The sequence below is a fragment of the Marmota marmota genome, unplaced genomic scaffold (genome assembly GCF_001458135.2).
Source record: "Marmota marmota marmota unplaced genomic scaffold, marMar, whole genome shotgun sequence".
Lineage (NCBI taxonomy): Eukaryota > Metazoa > Chordata > Mammalia > Rodentia > Sciuridae > Marmota > Marmota marmota.
The window spans coordinates 93,930-114,855 of record NW_026000138.1 but is presented as its reverse complement, the minus strand read 5'-3'; the positions used below and the strand labels follow the sequence as shown (position 1 = coordinate 114,855).

Here is a 20,926-nt window from a genome sequence, read left to right as displayed (position 1 = left end):
CGGGAGGGAGGACAGCAGGGTGGGCAGCGGGAGGGGGGCGGTAGGAGGGGGGCAGCAGGAAGGGGACAGCAGGAGGGAGGGCAGCCACATTTTCTTTTGTGTTAGTGAGAGAGGCAGCCTGAGTCCCCAGGCCCACTGCCAGGGCTCCCGGGGCAGGCAACAGCAAGGACTTCGTGCCAGCCCATGTCCCATCGCTCAATGCCTCAAATCCTGCCACCAGAGGATTCCTTGCATGGGCCTCACAGGGGTTATGATTTTGACAAATCCTTTTAAAAATATTTAAAAGTTTCAGCCACAGGGAATCATGATGCGTCATTTACCTGCCTCCCACCCCACACTTTTTTCTTTTTTAAAAATTGAGATAGAATTCATATAACATAAAATTAACAATATCAAATCCAACAATTCAGTGGCCCTTAGCACATCACCCCAAAAGAAATTTGGTACCCACCAGCTATGCAGTCCCTCCCCACTCCCCCGCTGTTCCCAGCCCCGGAAACCACCGATCTGCATTCTGTCTCTACGATTCACCTTCTGGATGCTCTGATATGAGTGAAACCATCCAATGTGCTCACATTCCCACACTCGGGATAGTGTTTTCGAGGGGCATCATTGTAGCACACCTCTTCCTCCAGCCCTTATTATGGCTCAGTAATACTCCAAGGTCATGAATAGACCATGTTTAGGTTCCCACTCAACAGTCTACGGGCATTGGAGTTCTTGCCACCCGTGCACATTATAAACAGTACCAGCTAGGCACAGTGGCGCACACCTGTAATCCCAGTGGCTCGGGAGGAGAAGGAGGAGGATGGCAAGTTCAAAGCCAGCCTAAGCAACTCAGCAACCCCTGTCTCTAAATAAAATTTTAAAAAGGGTGGGGATGTGGCTCAGGGGTTAAGTGCCCCTGGGTTCAATCATTGGTACCAAAACACAACAAAATGAAACAAAAAACCCAAACAAGAAAATCCCCCGTGCTGTTGTGCGCATGTCTGAGTATTTTTCTGAGTTCCTGTTTTCCATTCATTGGAGCATCAGCCTAGGAGTTGGATTGCTGGGGCCTGCAGCCATTTTTAAAAAAAGTTGTTGTTAGACGGATTAGGGGCTCTCTTGCCAGGTGTCTGTAAGTACGCAAACATCATTTGGTCAACTCCTTCCCCAGCGCCTGCCCTTGCCCTCCCCGCCCCCCTGTCCCCTCCTCTTCCCGTGTCTCATCTATTTTCATGAGACCCTCCTAGATTTTTTCTCCTTTTTGCTTTCTAGTTTCCACACGAGGGAAAGCATATGTGGGTCCCAGAGTGATGCTAGGTTAACCTTTCGAGAAATTGGCAAACCATTTCCAGAGCAGCTGCGCCCTTTACATCCCCACCAGCAGCACGTGAGGACCCGATTTTTCCATGTCCCTGCCGACTCTTTTCTGTCGTATTTTAGCCAGTGAGTGAGCATGGAGTGGTGCCTCACTGTGGTCTTGATTTGCATTTCCCAGTGACTAACGAGGCTGAGCACTGTGTCGTGCATGTGTTGGCCATTTGTATGTCTTCCTTGGAGAACTGTCTAGTTAAGACCTTTGCCTATTTTGTAATTGTGTGATTTGTCTTTTTGTTGTTGATTTGAAAGAGCTCTTTGCATATTCTGGATAGTAGACCTTATCAGACAGATGATCTGTAGGTAATTCCTCCCATCCCTGTTTGTTGTCTTTTCACTTTTGCTCATCTTACTGTAACCAGCAGCACCTTAGATGGTGAGAGGTCTGATGATTAATCTTGAGGGATCTTGGCTCTCCAGGTCCCAGCAGTGCTGGGCGTGGCCTCCCTGTGCCCGTCTTTGCTGGCACTCCTCTGACTCCTGCACATGGGCTGTCTCTGCCTTTGGCATTCCTTTTGTGTGATCATGGGAAAGCCTGGGAGAGCCTCGCTGGGCATTCCCCTGGGGTCTCAGGTCTCTGGGAAGCAGGGGTCAGCCGCATGGCCAGGCACCGCTGGCCTCCATGCCCAGTTGGTGTGCCTGCATCCTGACGGCTCTCCAGACCTGTCCATGCATCCAGGCGGCTCCTGGAGTCCCCACTGCTACACAGGAGCAGGTCCCATCAGCAGTGCCACGAGGGTCAGTCAGGGGTGGGGACGTGGGAAAGACAGCCCAGGCTGTGGACTCTCCCCTTTCCTCAGCCCCTGGGCCTGGGTTCTTGCTGGTGGACTGAGCACACACCTGGGGTGCCAGGCAGACCTGCCCATCCTCCTGCTGAGCATGGAGTTTGCTCAGCGCCCGAGAGTCCAGCGCTGGCCATTTCCCATCATGGTGTGCTCAGTGCAGTGGCCTCCTGGGTCCCTGACAGGGCAGCGCCTGGCCTTCCCCAGCCCACGGCAACTCCTCCCCACCTACAGGTGAGGGGCAGAGTCCATCCACCTCCCCCATGTGCCTGTCACACCCCGTCAATCCTGGTGGCAGGAAGGACACTTCGTTTTCCAAGGAGAGCCACTCACAGTGCTCCTCCTGTCTCCTGGGCAGAGGACAGTACTGCCCACACTGTCCTGCGACGGGCCTGGGCGTGGTGGCCTGCGGAGTCAGCGGGATGGTTTCTCATACGTGTCGTTCCCACCTCACAGAATTAAGGCGGCAGCTGGTGTGAAGATCACGGCTGTGAGAATCAGCAACGAGGACCAGTGGGCGGTGCAGGAGGAGGTGGACCACGGCAGCACCCAGACGACAGCCACCCTGGCCTGCGTGGGCCACCCGGACACCCAGGGCAGGTGAGTGCCAGAGGCCCGAGGCCCAGTGCCGTGGCGGGGCTGGGGACCGTGGGGAACCCAGGGCGGGATATGGCGTCCAGACAGATGTAGCTCCTCCAGTCCAGCAGCGGGCTTCTGATGGGCGCTCGGGCCGAGCTTGGTCCTCTTGCTTTTCATGCTCAAAAGCCTAATGAGGTGGATGGTCCCCAGAGCCACCGAGTTCGCATTGTCACAGTGCAGAGTGTGGTGTTAGTCTGAGGTCACATTGTTGTTATCTGTGACCAGGGGTCAGAAATGTCGTGGGAAAGCAGCACTGATGTCAGGGCCAGAGGAAAGTGGGCGTCTATGAGCAGCCCGAGGCGGCTCCAGCGTTGGGCCATTGTTCCTGACTGCCTAAAGAGAGTCATTTTGCCGATGACACACCGTGCACTGGCGCATGGCTTTGGTCTTAAGCTGGTCACTGGCGCTGCCGGCCAGCAGCCTCTCTTCTCCAGCTGGGGCGCCAGCCTCAGGTAGGCCGGCTGCGCTCACCTGGGCAGCAGAGAGGTCCTCGCTGATGGTCTTGCATCGGGACCCCTGGTGGGTGGCAGGACCCCTTCCCTGCTGTCATGGCCCCTGCCCCCTCCTGTGTGAGGAGCACGCGTCTCCGGTGGTTTTTCAGGTTAATAACTGACCAGGTGTGCAGCCCACCTGATTGTGACCCCCTCGGCTTAGGCCTCACCTGGGTGAGGTGCCAGCTCCTCAGCTGGGCTCATGAACCCCTCGGGCACCTGCCTGCCACCCTGCATTGCCACCACCTGTTTTCTTTCCTTTCTTCTCTGACCTTTAGACACTTTGAGGTCCACAGGCACAGGAGTGGCGGCCACTGTGCTGTTTCCTGAGAGCAGACTGCACTTCTTAGCACACTGAGAGGAGCTGCATGATTGACGGCTCCTGGCCCTGCCCCTGCTCACAGGGACAGCCTGACCTCCTCTGGCTGAGGAAGGGCAGGGATCTGTGGCTGTGGTGTGACAATTTATGCTTATCTAATATCCCTCTAGAATCCATTCCATAATTTAAATAAATAATTGCTTCTTTTGTGCCTTTTGTTGGTCTCTGATATCAAATGAGGTGTGAAACACGGCCCTGGACGGAGCTTTCTGCGAACAGAGAATATGTGACTATAGCCCGCGCAGCGTCCCACAGGAAGCTGTGATCCCTAGGTTGTGACAGCCTTGAGTGGCACTGAGTCTTTAACAGAATATAATGTACAAACGGCCTGAAATTCCGTGATAAGAACTAGACTGTGTCGTGTGGGGAGCCCGCTGTGCTCAGCGGGGGGCAGTGCAGGTCTTAATTTAAAATATTTTAATGAAGACGCCTCGTGAGGCAGTTTGAGTAATAGAGATGAAACCAGAGATAAAGGGTAGTGTTGCCAAAAGAGGGGAGAAAAGATTAGAAAAATAAGCAAATTTGAAAATGTTCAGAACAGATAAGCTGAAGCCAAGGGAATGAGATGGAGGGAATGGCTCTCTGCAAGGAAGCCATGTGCCACGGGCCAGTGGGGACGAGTGCTTCCCTACCTTGTCTGGCTGCCGGGACCCAGAGCTCAGGAGCTGAGCCACCAGGAGCCACAGGAGAGAGCCCTCCTCTTCTAAGCACTGTGGTCGGGCAGAGGGCGGCTCTGCCGTCCACAGGGAACAGGGACACAAAGCCCAGGCTTCCTGCAGAGGGCAGGCCCCGTTGCCCCGGGCTGGCGCCCTGCTCAGGGTGCAGCCGAGCTCAAAGCCAACGAGCACCAGGAAGCGCGACCACGTTGGGAAATCTGGAATCCATGCCTCTGGGGTCTTTGCTACTCTGCCCCAGACATGGTGACAGTCCCCTGGCTTCCATCACTGGAACAAATGCTTGAGACTTCGGGGCCAGGAGGACTCAGACCGTGGCCAAGGTTTTGGCTTGTGGTGAGGGAGTGCCCCATGGCAGGTAGTGTGGGGCAGAGCAGGTATCCACCCACCCCTGGCCTGAAAGAGGGAGGAAGAGGAGGGAGCTGGCTTCATGCTGCGTCCCTCAAGGCCACACCCCGTGACCTAGAGCCTCCTCTGAGGTCCCATAGGCCCCCACCCCATCAGCGCCAGCCCAGATCCAAAGTGGGGCAATCACTAATGAGCAGGGGAGGGCCACCTGTCAGTCACTTTGATGAGCCCAGTGCTTTTTGGTGATATTTAACCACTGGCCATGGAATCAAAGCACAGCACTGATCAGGACGGCCACTGCGTCATGGGTCACGGGGCAGGAATCCGGCCGAGTCTCCCGGTGGCCTTACAGTTCACACCCAAGCTGGGAAAAGGGGCAGCTGTCAGTGGTCCTCACCAGTTCACACTGCCCCCTCGCTGCCGTTTGTTTGAGCTTCTCCTCTCCCTCTGTTCCAGGGTCACTGAGAAGTGAAGTCACATGGAAGGTTGGGCTGTCTTCAGGACCATCTTGTGGGACTCTGTCCTCCATCCCTTATTTTATGTAAAGATTTTGTTGAAAAATCTCCCACACACGTATAGACACACACACACACACACACACATAAAATCATACATTTTATAATCATATGTTTTATATTATATAACTAAACAAAAAACATATCAGGAGCCAGGCATCATTTTAAAAATCTTTCGGGAGAACAACATTTCAAAAATTAGAAACCTGAGAGTCTGAAGTGGACCCTGTCCTTATTCCCACTTGACGGATGTGAGTCAAGGCCCAGTTCAGCTACTCTCAAGGTCCCAGAGCCAGTGTTGGCCAAAGCCGTTGACCCTGGGGCCTGCCTTGACCACTGGCCAAGGCTCTGCAGACGCACACCCAGGGGCCCCTCCGCGTGTCCCCATCCCGCAGCTCTCTGTCCCACTGGATGGAATGCTCAGCAACAGCAATGCCCACAGTGCCAGCGGCCATCTAGCACGGGGACCAGGCTACAGAGGCCCCTCCAAAGACACGGCCACATTCTCACCTCTGGAACACTTGAGCCTGATCTTGTTTGAAGGGCCTTTGCAGAGGTGGCTGATGTGGGCTATAAGGTAGGTCCTGAGCCCCCAGGAGACACAGGGAGATGCAGAGACAGCGGATTCGGATTCGGCCACAAGCAAGGAAGCTGAGGAGCACCTGGAGCCAGCTGGAGCAGGCAAGACCAGATTGTCCCCTGGAGCCCTGGGAGGGAGCATGGCCCTGCAGGCATTTGACTTTGGAAGAATGTGTCTGTTGCTTCAGGCCATCAGGTCTGTGACCTTTGTCACTGCAGCTTGGGGACTTGTCAAGAGCCTGATGGATCTCCTGGATGCAGTCAGAAACTCTGCAGTCTGAGCACAGAACTCTTGGACCCAGGGTTCACAGGCACTGGCCCTTCAGAGAGACGCTCCCAGGTGGCCGGCTGAGCACTGTGGGGGTGTGGACATGAAGCACCGGAAGCAGGTGAAGGTATTTCGTGCTTAGCGATGCTGGGGTTTGAAGGCGGTGGATCTAGAAACACAGGCTCAAGTTCACAGGGGCGATTGCTGTGGGAGCACTTGGCCATCTCTGTGGGAGCACTTGGCCATCGCCGTGGGAGTACCTGGCCATCTCCCTGTGGGAGCACTTGGCCATCTCTGTGGGAGCACTTGGCCATCTCTGTGGGAGCACTTGGCCATCTCCGAGCAGCATCACCACAGAAGTCGACACCAGATTTCAAGAACCAAATGGGTGGGTCTTGGGAGCACCTGCCTTAGGTGCCCCCCTCTCAGGAGGTTTGTTTTAATTTCTCTAGAAATTCTCCTGTGAGAGGAGGACCCTTCTCCTACCCCCAAAGGATCAGATCTCAGAAGAAAAGAAAAAAACAAAGTGCTTTCAAACACTCCCTCTTTTCCTAACGGGTGGGGGGCAGCAACTGGTGGGTTTCTGCAGGAGTAACAGAAGAGCTCTTAGGCCAAACGCAACCGGTGTGCGATCGTGGAAAACCTAAAAAACACAGCCAAGTAGAATGGGGAGTCTCAAGTCACCCCAGCCCATGATCAGCAGTGGCCATTGCTGACCTTTGGGTAGTGGACGCGTGTAGACATGCTCACCTGTGTGTGCAAACAATGTCCATCTGCACGTTAGGCTCACTGGCTCAGCTTCGCCAGCTGCCAGTTCCTGGGGTGCTCTAGAGGGAACACGAGTTCCCTGTGTCTCGTAATTCTCAGAAAGAGAGGCCAGTGGGGCAAAGAGGAGCGAGGCCTCAAGTCAGCGTTTGGGTGGAGTTTGGTGGCCTCCCTGAATTCCAGATGTTGGTGACATTGTTCCAGGTGACGGACAGCTGGGCCTTCGCAAGCCGGGCTGGTCTCCTGCATGGTCAGGTCTTTGTGAAAGAGCAGAGCAGAGCCCCTCTGAGGCCCCCCGCACCTGGGAGTCCCACGTGACCTTTCTCCCCAGGGTAGGTGTCACTTCCGCCACAGGGGTTGACTCTCATGGTTCCCTTTCTTAGGCAGAAGAGGAACTGGGGAAACCGGGGTCTGTCCCCACAGGTCTGCAGCTGGGGGGTTCTGTGAAGCCCTCGGCCACCTCGCAGGTGGTCAAGGACACTGGGTCACAGGACAGCTGTGCTGTTGCCTCTCCTTAAGTCATTGCTTCCCATTGTCCATGTGTCTGTTTATCCCTTTGACACTGATTGTGTGCACTGTTGGCGTGTCGTGATGTCACCCTCTCATGCCATCAGGATGTGTGTGCCATGAGCTAAGTCTGTCACACAACCATGAGACCTGTCCCAGACCTGGTGCCATCTCTGATAGGAACAGCTTCTGAGTGGCCGCCTCTGCCCAGCCCTCCAGTGTCCTGCGGAAGGTCCTCTGGGCCTGGCAGCTCTCCGTGGGCTCAGACTCTGCCAGCGCTGCCCACACCTTTGCAGGAGACGAGAGGAAGCACACCCAGGAGAAGGGACCCGTGTCTTTGGAAGGGACACTTGATTTGACTTGTCCAGTTGGGCTGCCCCACGGAGGGGGTGGGGAGCCGTCTTTGGGGTTCTGGTGACCCTACTTAACTTCTGGTGCTAATTGCAGCTATTCCGAGCCCTGGGGACAGAGGGGCTGGGTTTCTCTTGGGGCTGGGTCCCAGCTCCGAGTCCGACACACACTAGCTAGTGAGAGACTGGGGTGCATGAGGACAGAAGGCTTCTGGCCCTGAGGGGCCCTCCGATCCGGCAGCACAGGTTCTGGGGCTGCAGGGGAAGTGTTGGCCCTCAGGATGTGACGTCACAGGGCTGGTTCCTTCCTCTAGGGCTCTGTGGAAGGGGATGGGAGGTCCCAGAGCTCAATGTGATGGAGGGCATGAGAGTGGGGAGGCTCCAAGAGAGAGTTGGGCAGGGAGAGGGAGTATGGTCAGCTCCAAGACGGGGAGGGGACAGTTAGCCATGAAGAGCTTTGAGGAAGACCATCTAAGCAGAGGAGGAGCAGGTGCAAAGGCCCCACAGGAAGGTGTAGTGGCTTGGTGGGTGGCCCCGGGCAGCACAGAGACAAGCCAGGGGGCCCAGAGCTCTGTCTCCTGAGGGTCGTCTCTGTACCTGGCGTCCTGTTCACCTGCGGGGCGCAGCGTGAGAGAGAGGGGCACACTGTGTGTCTGGTGGTGATAAACCTGGAACAACAGAGCCAAGCAGGGAAAGCGACAGCGTCACTGGGAGACTCCTGTTCAAGCAGGGTGGCCCAGGGTGCTTCCCTGAAGAGCAGAGCTTGCAGGAGGGTGGGGCCAGGCTGGAGAGGGGAGGGGACCTGTGTCCTAGAGCCCCCGAGGGAGCGGCCCTGGTAAGGCAAGCACCCAGAGGAGAGGGCCAGGCCGAGGGGCTTCGCTGGCTGTGGTTGATGTTAGGATGAGGCCACGGCGGCCAAGGCCTGCTGCCCCGCTAGGGGGCGGGCTGTGGACGTGAGTCTTACCTTGGCCCGCTGGGAGCTCAGGTGTTCTCAAGTTCACTGCTGATGTCCCACTTGGCATACTTGACAGAAGTTCAGGCCTTAGCAGCAGCCGGTGCCTCACCCTGAGGTATGGGCTGGGCAGGAGGCGGCTGGCTGGGTGTTGGCCGGGGTGGTGGATGCCAGTGCTGCACACTTCACCCTCACTCGGCTCTGGTCAGCCTCCACGTTTGTAAGGGCTATTTTTCTTCCCCATCTGCTCCCCACAAACAGCTTCCATAGTTATACATTTGGCCTGGAAATATGGGAAAAGCACTTCTGAGTGAAAGGTCAACTCGGCCAAGGCCAAGGGCAAGGCCAAGGGCGGAGGCGTCTGCTTGGTGTGCGTATCTTACTCCAAGGAGTGCAGGGCAGACCCCTCTGTCTTCTGAGGGTGCTGTGGGCTCCCCCTGGGAGGTTCTGCCAGGCAACTTCAGAACCAGCCCCCACGGCTCTGCTTGGGTCTTTGAAGTATGTTTTTTTATTTTTAATTTATTTTTATTTTTTAAAATTGTAGGGTTACAGGATTTAGATCTGGCCTTGAAAATGACCATTGCCTTCATTAGTTTCAAAGGGTAGAGTTGAGCGAGGACCCAGTCTCTGGTCAGGGCCTTTGCCTAGTGAGATGGTGACCCTCAGGCAACACCAGACTCTTCAGCAAGGAGGCTCCTGGGCTTGCACTCCAAGCCTTTGTTTCTGGAATGACCTTTCCATCGTCCCTCCTTCAAATGCTCTGGCTATCTGGGATGCTGAGGTCTCAGCTGACTGTCTTCCTGGAACAATGCTGGGGCAGACGGCGATGGTCCCGTGTCTGTCTGCGGCCTGGGCCCAGCTCGCTTTTCTCTTGCCACACACGAGGTCACCAGCGAGACTCTCTTTTTTCCTTTTCTGTGCATTGTGTTCCTTGGAAGGGGGTTGTGCAAATCAAGTATCAAACACACGTGTGGTGGGAGTATCCGGTTCCTGTTGCTGATGGGACAGATTACCACATGGTGGCTTTGGACAGTGCAGATTTATTCGTTTGCATTTCTGGGAGGCGGAAGTCTAAAGTTAGTTTCTCTGGGCTAAAATCAGTGGTTGGCAGACTCATCACCTCCAGCAGCTCCTGGGGACATCCTGGCTCCTTGTCTTCTCTGCCTCTGAGGCTGCCCGCTCCCCCCCTCAGATTCCCGTCATTCACATTGCAAGTCCTTCCTGCCACACAGGGGACATGGCCACAGGTTCTTGAACCGAGGTTGTCACATTGTAACTAAGTTGAGGTCACATCAGAGGGAGGGGGACCTTTTCCAATAGGATTGGTGTCTTTAAAGCAAGGGGGATGGGGACCTGGGCACAGGCAGAACCCCGTGAGAAGCCCATGGCAGAGATGAGAGTGGCACACCCACCAGCCCAGGAGCCCTGAGGAGCGCCAGTGACCATCGGGCTGGCACAGCCCCGCTCCTGCCCTCTGGAGAGATGGTGCTGATGCTTGACTTTGACCTTCCAGCCTCCAGAGCTTCGGCTTTGCTGTGGCCGCCCGGGAGACTCATATGCTGCCTCTCCTTCCACTGTCCCCTCCCTGTCTGCAGACGGTGGCAGGACCACAGGTGGCACTGTGGCTGCCATGGCTCTGGTGGTCCTTCTCCTCTGAGTTTCAGAAACATCTCCCCAAGAGAAAATGCAAGCATTCTGCAATGCAAGTGTCCTCTCTGGGCACCAGGAGGATTGTGACCTTCAAGCCAGCGTCCTCTCTAGAATGTGCTAGGTTGGTGATTACGGTGGGTGCAGTTTCCAAGAGTCAAGCTGCCCAGCTGATGGAACTTGACTGTGAGCTTCTAGGTGGGAGAGAGGCTCAGACAGCACCTTACACAGGACGCCGTGGCCTTGCCTCCATCCGCCCAGGGTGGCTGCCTGCGGGGGGACGCCTGTGGACAGAGGCCTCTGAAACTGTAGCCCCCAGTAAACTTCCCTTCCTCTACCTGCTCTGGGCAGGTCTTTGTTGCAGCTGACTGAACTCACACTGACTGCTAGAGGCCAACTACCAGGAGATCCCTGAGCCAGTGTGTGTGGAGTCTGGGCTACGTGGGGAAGTGCGGGGCTGAGGCCACCAGCTCTTTGCTTTCTCCTAAGTGGACAAGGTGGCTCCTTCTCCTTTTCTTCTTAAATCCCATGAATCATTCATTTCAAGCCACTTAAAAATGTGGATAATATTGTAACACACACCCACTTACCACGCAGCTTCGTCACGGTTTAATATGACCCCCAATTTGCTGCAGAGCTTAAAAATAAAAGCAAAACCAAAGCTCTTCCTGGCGCATTCTCCTTCCTCTCTCCTTAGTTAACCACAATGCTGAATTTTGTGTTTATTGGTTTTATGAATATTTATGAGCTTTTACTGCATAGGTGCCTTTCCATAGATAGTGTACTTGGCATGTTTTCTGACTTTATATAAATAGATGGTGCTATAAGAATCATTCTGCACATTGTCTCTTGCCCAATGCAGCATTTCCCAAAGAAATCCCTGTGGCTGGTAGGGCTCCCTCCTTCTTCCGTCCCTGTGCCGTGTAATACTCCACATGTGGACATTCCACCACTGACCTCTTCTTCCATTGATGGATGATGCTATTTAAAACTTTTGCTTTTATAGATTTTAGTGCCCACTTTTGTATGTGAAATCTTAAAAATTTGCACTAGTTTCTCTAGTGAGCAGTGAATTTTAAATGGAGGGTTGCAAACCATTAATGAAGGTGTCCAAGAAAGGAATAGATCAGCACAGAATAGAGGGCATCACAGCCCAGAGCAGTGAGGGAAGCTACTGTGTCCTGAAGCTCCAGGGGCTTGGGGTTACAGAGGACCAGCCCAAGCCCTGGGGTCTGGACCACGCAGGGAGCTACCCTGTCCTTGGGTTTATACACCTTCAACTTTCCATCTCCTGCCAAACTGGTCCCCAAAGTGGTTGCATCAGTTGGCAAATTGTGTTTGAGGATAAAAAGTCTCTTAACTTTGGGAAACAAGGGTTCCCCGAGGGTGGCCTCATGTGTCTTGGGTGCTCTTCTGGTTGGTACTTTGGGTCTGCCGTTGAGCTTCGTGGAGAAGCACTCATGCCACTTAATCTCTTTGCTGTCAAGAGGCAGAATTAAGTTATTCCCCTTTTTAAAAAGAGTGACTCAAGTAGGGAATAATGGATGCAAAATGCCATAGTTAAATATTGGAGAGAAGCTGATGGATTGGCTGCCACTCGGATCTTGCTGTAAAGGGGAGGAAAGCGATATTTAATCACTTTCAAAAACGAAACCAATGATGATGAATTCGATGCCTTCGGATGTGGAGTGACTCATTAGGGCCTTATTATTTTCCAGTAATAAAGGGACTAGTACCCTCCATCTCCTCCTTGATTGCATAGTTGCAAAGCAGAGAAATGTTTACTTTAAGTTAGCCACCAGGTCCCCTGAACTGCTTCAATATGCAGGCTAGGGCTTACCATTGGCTCTGTGGGCATTTCCTCCATGTCAAATTGGCAACCCATAAACCAATTTTATTTGATTTGTTGAGTTTTCTTTTTATTTATTTTTTTTTGGGCCGACATTTAAATGTATATCAGATTTGACTTAAAAAATATACATTTTGGACATTTCTGGATAAATGTATATCAGATTTAACTTAAAAAATATACATTTTGGACATTTCTGGATAAACTGAAAAACTGGCGATTTTGAGCCCCAGATGGCCAGGACCACGGGAGCTGATGGCTGCTTGGCCAGGCTCTGGCTGACACAGTCCTCTCTGGTCTCTAACGGCCTCCCCCAAAAAACAACCTCGGGTTGGGAACTAGTTGACTTTTATTATTAAGTACACGGTAGAATTTTTCTTCTAGGATAAAAGCATTTCTTGATATCAACACTTATGACCTCTGTGACCTTGAAGAAGTTATTGAAACTCCTCTTGCCTCAGCTTCCTCCACTTTAAAACAGGGGGCATTTTGTACTTGTCCAATAGGGTGGTTGTGGGGTTTAAGGATGTTATTTATGCAAAATGCTTGCAACATCATCTGGCACAGGATAAATGGCCCCTAAGAATCAACTGAATTAATGGACTGAATTAATATCATTAGTGTCCATGTCTGTATCCGAAGGGGCGGGGAGGTGGACGAGGGAGCGTTTCTCTCTAACAGTGAAGAATGTCCCGTGATTGATACGCAAGCAAAAGGTCTCCGTGTTGAAAGAAACAGTGCAGAACACCCACTAGGAATAGACCTGAGTACCTATGACAAATACACAGGGAGGAGATGCCATGAAGAACTTAATGAGCTGGTAAAAGGGCTTAGATTTCCAGAGTTTCTTTCTAAATGCAAATCAGGTGAGTCTGAGCCTGTGAGGAAGCCTGCCTGGGTCTCACCCCGTAGGGTGCCAGGAGCAGCCCTGGGGATGAGGAGGGGACTCACCCAGTTCAGGTGAAGGGGCTGTCCTAGAGGCAGGCGTGGCCTGGGGCTTGAAGGTACCCAGCTGCCCTCGTGGAGACAGAATCTTTCCTGGAACAGGCTCCCGGGGAGATGAAAAGATGCGCAAAACACAAAGCATTTCACCCTCCTGAACCCTCTTCTTTGACAGTTTCTTCCCCGGCAGGTAGCACCCCAAAGACTCAAATCCAAATGTAGCACTTTTAAAAGAATTTTCCTCTAAACCTTATTTAAAAAAACAATAACATAAACAAAAATATGCCATTAGGGAAATGAAATTGGGTCCTCAAAGAGAATTTCAAGGTATATTCTATTTTTCTCCCTGGAAATGCTTTTAGAATCTACTTTTACCTGTTTCAAAGGCAAAAAGAAATAAAGTAATAGCTTTGCCAGAGGCCTGGGCCATGATTTATTGAGGAGTGGAAAAGACAGGAGGTTTAGAAGGTGTCCAGGAGAGAGGAGGGCTGTGAAATCTGCTGTCCACGGGCTGTTTCTGCCTCTGGGGACACAGGCGGGCGGTGTCTGGACCAGAGACGCAGAGAGCTGCTGTGGTTTCCTGTCAGCAATGCTCAGAGATCACGAATTTGGATGCTACCTATGAACCAGGGTCGTGAATTTGTCAAGATTAAAATCAAGTCTCCAGAAAAGAAAGGCATTGCTATGTGTCCAAAACTCAACTCCACGTGCAGGGCACACTGGGACCTTACACATAAAGGAAAGCACACCTCCCCAGGGCCCAGCTTAAGGGAGGAGAGTCTCTCATTGGCTATCCTCCTTATTCTGACCAGAACGTCTTCCTTTATCATCTACTAAGGGCCTACCCTGTCCCGAGGCACTGAGCACCATACAAGACTACCCCTCCAACCCCACAGCAAACCCAGAGTAGGCATCAGTCCCTGCCCTGTGTCACAAGGAATGAGCTGCCTGTGGTCCCACAGCCTGCAGATGACAAGGACTGGATGTAACCCCGCTCTGGCCACAAAGACCTTAATTTTAAGTGACTGAAGTATTTATCTCCCTCTGCAAGATTCCGGCAAGTCACACGATTGGATTCCCTGCCTCAGGAGGGCTCCAGGGAGCCCGGGACCAAGCCTCGATACGGGGGTTGGTTTTCAGTCTGTTTTCTTCCTTCTCAAGATTCCCTGCCTCAGGAGGGCTCCAGGGAGCCCGGGACCAAGCCTTGCTACGGGGGTTGGTTTTCAGTCTGTTTTCTTCCTTCTCAAGATAGAAAGCGCATTTATCTTAAATTGAAATGGAAACATTGTAATTAAACATTTATAACCAAAGCAGATTTACAGCTATGGTGCTTCCATTTCTCACTGTCAACAGATGCCAGAGAAGCTAAATAACCCATTGAAACTCTAAGAAAAATGTTTTTCTGTTTTTTAAAAAATCTGTTAACAATGGTAGACTTTATCCTGTTTGTTTTCCCTGGTGCCTTAGTGACAATGATATAGAAGGCACTTGTGCCCCAGAAATTGAGCTAGACCGGGAAGGGCAGGGCTTGGGGGAGGAGCCCGTCCCCGTGGTTTGTTCCCGTTGCCTTCCCCATGGTTGGGCAGTGGCATCTATTAGGTATGTGTTGGCTGAGGGCCATGTCCTCTGTGACCCTCCTGCTCTTCCTTTCCCTTGAAGACGCAGAGGGCTCCTCGGCACATGACAGACTTGGGATCCACGACCTGACACGACTCCGTGAACCACTGGAGTGATATCTCACTTTTTAAATTCATGCTTTGCCATTTGCATGGAACCACGTGGTTTATTTTACTCTGTGATTTGAAAAGTAATGCAAAGTCGCGGTTGAAAAATTGAAAAACCGGGAAAACCCACAGCCACCTTTTTTCTATAGCCCCCACTCAGTGTCCTTATTCTCTCATTTTTTTTTTTACATTCTCCACAGTTTTCTCCCCTGCTTTTTTTGGAGGGGAGGGGAGGAGGGCTTCATATTCATCACACCCCAGTTGTTCATAGGATGTTACATAGTTCACTTCACCTTCCCATTGGAGCCCTCAGGCTGCCTGCCAACGTCTGTCATTCTAGTCAACATGCGGACCCTTGTCTTTCAGACGCAACTCCAGGTGCTGTGGTGCCGTGAGCTGGTATTTTTAAGGCTTGCCACCTGCATTGGGAAGTGACTCAGAGGGGATGTGGGTTTTGCTGTGGGGAACACTGTGGGTGTGGTCATGTTCCCAGTCAGTTGACGTTCAGGAAAGAGGCTGTCTTGGGGAATCTGGTGGGGCTGATGGGATCCAACCCAATCAATAAATGGGCCAAGGAACTGAACAGATGCTTCTCAGAAGGTGATATACAATCAATCAACAAACATTCAAAAAATGCTCAGTATCCCTAGCAATTAGAAATGCAAATCAAAACTACACTAAGATTTCATCTCATGCCAGTCAGAATGGCAGCTGTTATGAAGACAAACAACAGTGTTGGCGAGGATGTGGGGAAAAAGGTACACTCTTACATTACTAGTGGGACTGAAAATTTGTGCAACAAATCTGGAAAGCAGTATGGAGATTCCTTGGAAAACTGGGAATGAAACCACCATTTGACCCAGCTATCCCACTCCTCAGTCTATACCCAAAGGACTTAAAAACAGCACACCATAGGGACACAGCCACATCAATGTTTATAGCAGCACAATTCACAATAGCTAAGCTGTAGAACCAACCTAGATTCCCTTCAGCAGGTGAATGGATAAAGAAGCTGTGGTAGATATGCACAAAGGAATATTACACATGGCATTTGCAGTTAAATGCATGGAGTTGGAGAAAATCATGCTAAGTGAAGTTAACCTATCCCCCCAAAATCAAAGCCTGAATGTTTTCTCTGATAAATGGATGCTAATCTATAATGGAGTGGTGGTGGGTCATGGGAGGAAAGGAGGAACTTTAGATAGGGCAAGTGGGAGGGAGAGGTGGGGAGGGGGCATGGGAGTAGGAAAGGTGGTGGAATGAGCCTGACGTCCTGACCCTAAGTACACGTATGAAGATGTGAATGGTGCGACTCTACTTTGTATACACTCAGAGACATGAGAAACTTTGCTGTTTGTGCACTATGAACCGAAATGCATTCTGCTGTCATGTATCACTAATTAGAACAAATAAATTAATTAATTAGAAAAAATCAGAGCACCTGGTGTGTAACCTCATGCCGACCACCCAAGGCTTGAGACCAGAGCTGGGTCTGGGAGGAAGGAATTCTACTGTGGTCACCAGCCTGCTACCCGTGCCGTGGGCTCTGGGTTTGCCACCATCACAGAAGCAATCCTTGGCCAGACATCCTGTGGCATCCAGCGCCCGCCCACCCACCCGCCCGTACCCGCAGCTGGTGGCAGATTCTGTTTCTTCCTGGAATCCTGACTGATGCTCTGCACCAGCAAGAAGGGTCTGGCCTGCTCATTTTGTCCACTCTCACGTGCCTGGATGGGATCATCTTTACATTTTGCCTATTTGATAAGCGTAAAGTGTGCTCCATGTTTTCTGCATTTCTTTTCTCCTGATGGGACCAAAACCTTCGAGGGTTTTTCCGCTTGCCTTTCGCCCTCTGGAGTGATCTTTTCGAGTCTCCAGTTTGTAGCCTATGGGGGAGGAGGCGGGCTCTGCATATCTGCCTCTAACTGACATTGACCAGGGACCGGGCACAGAACCCCTGCTGCCTGCTCTTGCCAGTCGTAAACGTGTTGCCTCTCAGCCCCCAAACTCGCCCGTCCACGCCTGCTGGGGGATGAGGCGCTGGGCTCAGCTTGCTTCTTGACCGTGAGCACCCGGCTCTGAGCCCTGGCTGTGTGATCCCAGGGCAGAGTCCTGGCCAGAGCAGGGAACCTTCCTCCTGGGCCCTCCCGGGCAGACACTGCATGTCCAGGACTCGAGATGCCCCACTAGCTAGAGGACTCCAATTCCCTGACCATCACAGGAGCAATCAGCCTTGGCCACCTGCACCTGGGCCTCTCACACTCAGGCCACTGCCCCCTGCTGGTGGGTGCTCTTCACAATCTGATCCAGCTCTGCCTGCTGATCCCTGGCCAGCTCTAGGCTGGGCCTCCTGCTCTGCCTTCCAGGAGCGGAGAACTCTCTTTCTCCAGTAGGGTCTAAACTCCAGTGTTAGAGAGGGCTCCTCAGTCCCCAGCCAGTGGGCTTCTTTCTTCGGTGCTCTCCATCAGATCCAGGGTACTATTCTGTGTTTTTTTTTTTTTAATTTTTTAATTTTACCTCGATAAAATTTGGTCAATAATTATTATATTAAAATTTTCTTGTCAAATTCCCAATCAGACAGACTATAACCTATCAACTTGTGAGGCTAGAGGAGGGGATTCAAAATATGCACTTATATCACAGGTCTGTAAACAGCAAGTGCTCAATGAATGTTAGTTATTATTGCCTATGACATCACAGTATTTTTTGTTGATTTTTATGAGCTATTTACATATTAAGGTGTGAACTTTGGAACCTTAGAAAGGTAACAAGATCGAATGGCCTACAGAGTACCCACTTAGAAAGCCTGACTTGATGTTCATTAAGGAGGAGCGGGGCTTAAGCAGAGCCTAAGAGTAAGAGAAACGTGGCTTTGGATTGCATCTCTGTACTTTGCTAATTTTGGGAAAGTCCTTTAGCCCCTTCTTACCTCTTTTTAAAAAAAATCCACAAAGCTTAAAACTACATTTCAGGTTTGCTGGGAAGTTTTCCTTAAGTAAGAGACATCCATATATATTTTTCCTTTTCCTCCCCAGTCGGAGTCACTCATTGTCACCAAATGTGAAGGACCTCAGTCAGCTCTTGTGCCAGCCTTGGGAAGCCACCAAGGCAGGGGTCACTCTGCCCAGTTTGCAGACGCATGAAAACCGAGGCACAAAGTCATGGCCTGTTTAGCTCCATGCAGCTGATTAACAGCAGGGACAGGAGAGCGGCAGGGGGTGTGGTTTACTGTACTCCTCACCAGTAAATCCTCCTGTACTGCGTGGATCAGGGTGACTGTGCCTTTGTCACTTTGAAGTGACCCTCTTTATTTTGGTTTGTGCTTTTTGCTTTAGAATCTACTTTGAAGTAGCTATGTTCCATCGTTTTTCTTTTGGTCACTTAATGTTAACATGGCATGAATGTTTTTTTCAAACTCTTAATTGCAACCTGTGTGTCTGATATCTTTGGATATGTCTGTGTTTTTTATTTTGATACTTTTTGCTGGCCTGTCAATCTTTGTCTATTATTTGGCATATTTTGTCAATTTACATTTAATGTGATTACCAATATATTTGTGTTTAAATCTATGATTACTATGAGTTTTACCTTGATCATTCCCGTCCTGTGTTCCTTTCTTTTGTATTGAGAAAGGGAAAGGATGGGATAAAATATTCTCAATTAGCTCCAAAACCATGCACTTTTTTTTTTTATGATTGCTTCCATGGCTTCTCTAGAGAATTTGACATATCACTTTTATTTACCAAAGTCTAATATTAATAGTCAGCATATTTCCTGATAATTCCTTATAACATATTGATTCCATATATCGAGTGCCCCAGTTATGTGCGGTGTTGTGCAGGCAACGCTCTCTCTCAGGGTCTTCGGAGATTAATGCCACTCATTTTACCTAGGCATCTGCCTTTTCTTCTAGTTTTGTCCCTCCTGTGTTCTCGTCACCCTCTGGGCTCCCTGTCCTTCCCTCTATAGGATTCTGCTCAGCGGTGCCTGCTGTAGGAACATGAGACCAGGTTCTGTTGGTCTGGAAGTGCCTTTGTTTCATTTTATTCTGGCAGAGCCCTTCTCCTGGCAGTCGAGATCTAAGTTGGCAGTCATTTCCTCCAGCACTCTGAATACATCACGGCCCTGTCTTCTGGCTCATGTTGTTTCTGTGGAGAAGTCAATGTCAATCGAACTGTTTTTACTTTATGGTAATTTTTCTTCTTCTGTGGCTGATTTTTTTAAAAAATAAAAAAAATTTGAGGTGTGATTTGGATACAATAAGACACATCCATTTAAAAGGTTCATTCTGATGAGTTTTGACAGATGTATTCACCCGACTAATCACCACTACAATTCAGATCAGAATACCGCCATGATATCTGGTGTTTCCTGGAGCTGCCTCCTGACAACGTTTCCCAGCCCTGTTTGCAGGTGGCTTCTCACCTGGAGTGTCATGCAGATGCAGAGGTGTGTCTGGCCTCTTTTGCCCAGCAGCACGGGGCTTGGAGGTTCCTACTTGATCTCCGCCTCCCCACCCCAGTAGCATTCCAGCACACAGACACTTCTCTGTTCCTCGGTTCATGGTCATTTAGGTTGTTTCCACTTGCAAGTGGCTGTGGACATTCATGCCTCACTATGGTGTGGATGTAGGTTTGCATTTTCTTTGGGTAATTACCATGGAGCAGGATTCCTGGACCCTATGGAAAGTGTATTTGTTAGTCAGCTTTTAGTTGCTGTGACTAAATGCCTGACCCAAACTACTTAGAGGAGCAAAGGTTTACTTTGGCTCACAGTTTCAGAGGTTTCAGTCCGTGATCAGCTGGCGCCATTGCTCTGGGCCTGAGGTGAGACAGAACATCATGGTGGCGGGTGTCGCAGAGAAAGACTGCTCAACTCATGGCCGCTGGGAAGAGAGAGAGGGATGGGGGCCAGGCATGAGACAAGGCCATCCTCTTAGGGTGCGCCCTGTGGTGACCTGCTTCCTCTGACTAGAACCTACCCGCCATACTCCATTCAGATGATCAGCTCATCAAGTGGATTAATCCACTGAGGCAGTCAGAGTCCTCATGATCCAGTCATGTCCTAAAAGCCCCACCTCTGACATTGCTGCACTGGGGGCTGAGCCTTCAGGCACATGGGACTTCAGGGGAATATTCCAGACCCAAACCACAACAGTGCACCTGCGATCCGTGCCATTGCGCTTCTTCCAGGGCCACAGGAGAGGTCCAGTGGTGCTCGTCCCCGTGTCCTGTGGTGTTGTCAGTCTGGTTTTGGCCACTGCCAATCATAGAGAAGGGTCTCGCGGTGGCTTTAGTTACTTTTCCATTTCCATGACAACTAAACATGTGGAATGCCTTCTCCTGTGTTCATTTGTTGTTCGTGTATCTGTGTTTTGGGGGAAGAGGGGAATATCTGTTCAAAAGTCGACCATTAAATGAATCAGGTGGATTATTTTCTAGTTAATAAGTTGTACGTGCCTCGGGTCCACACTATCTTGGTTTTCTTGACACTGAGTAGTGGAAGAGCTTCCGATCTCACCTTCTCTTTCAACATTGTTTTGCTGCTGTCTTTGGATTTTCATATAAATTTTGGTTTATATTTATTATTTTGTATTTAAAAAACCCTCTGAGATTTTGATTTGGGTTACATTGTACCTATAGTTTACTTTTGGGGAGAACTAATGTATGTAATAGTAATGTTGATTGTTATGACCTATGAATATGTTATGCCTATCAGTTTAGGGAGGTCTCTTAAAATCTGCTTAGCAGTGATTTTGAGTTTTTAGGATAAAAATTTTTACAAATTTTCTTAAATCTACCCCTAAGCATTCCTGTTTTTCATTTTTCAGTTCTGTTGCAGATGGTATTATTATTTAATATTTAATTGCTAATTTACAAAGAGTTTATGTTTTTATATTGACCTTGTGTTCTGTGATTTTACTAATACTTCAACTTTTTAAAAAGTTTTCTACATAAACAACCATTGATTTTCTTACAGAAACAGACAGCTTATTTTTCGTCCCTATTTTTGGGATCTCCAGTGAATTTGTGTACTGAAGTGGGAGGGTACATGGCCTTTCCCCACAAGACCTGTGTTAGCTGCTGCGTGTGCATGTTTCATGAAACTGAGAAAGTTTCCTTCAATTCTTTCTTTGCTGAGAGGAATTTTCAT

At 50.5% G+C, this 20,926-nt stretch overlaps 1 protein-coding gene across 1 annotated transcript in view; it reads left to right on the top strand.

Moving 5' to 3' along the window:
* Positions 1-20,926, top strand: part of LOC107156336 (transmembrane protein 132B-like) — a 223,127-nt gene that overhangs the window by 140,402 nt on the left and 61,799 nt on the right. Inside the window, exon 3 of the mRNA XM_048785489.1 lies at positions 2,601-2,744. Coding sequence (XP_048641446.1) covers positions 2,601-2,744 — 144 coding nt within the window. The remainder of the gene's footprint in view (positions 1-2,600; positions 2,745-20,926) is intronic.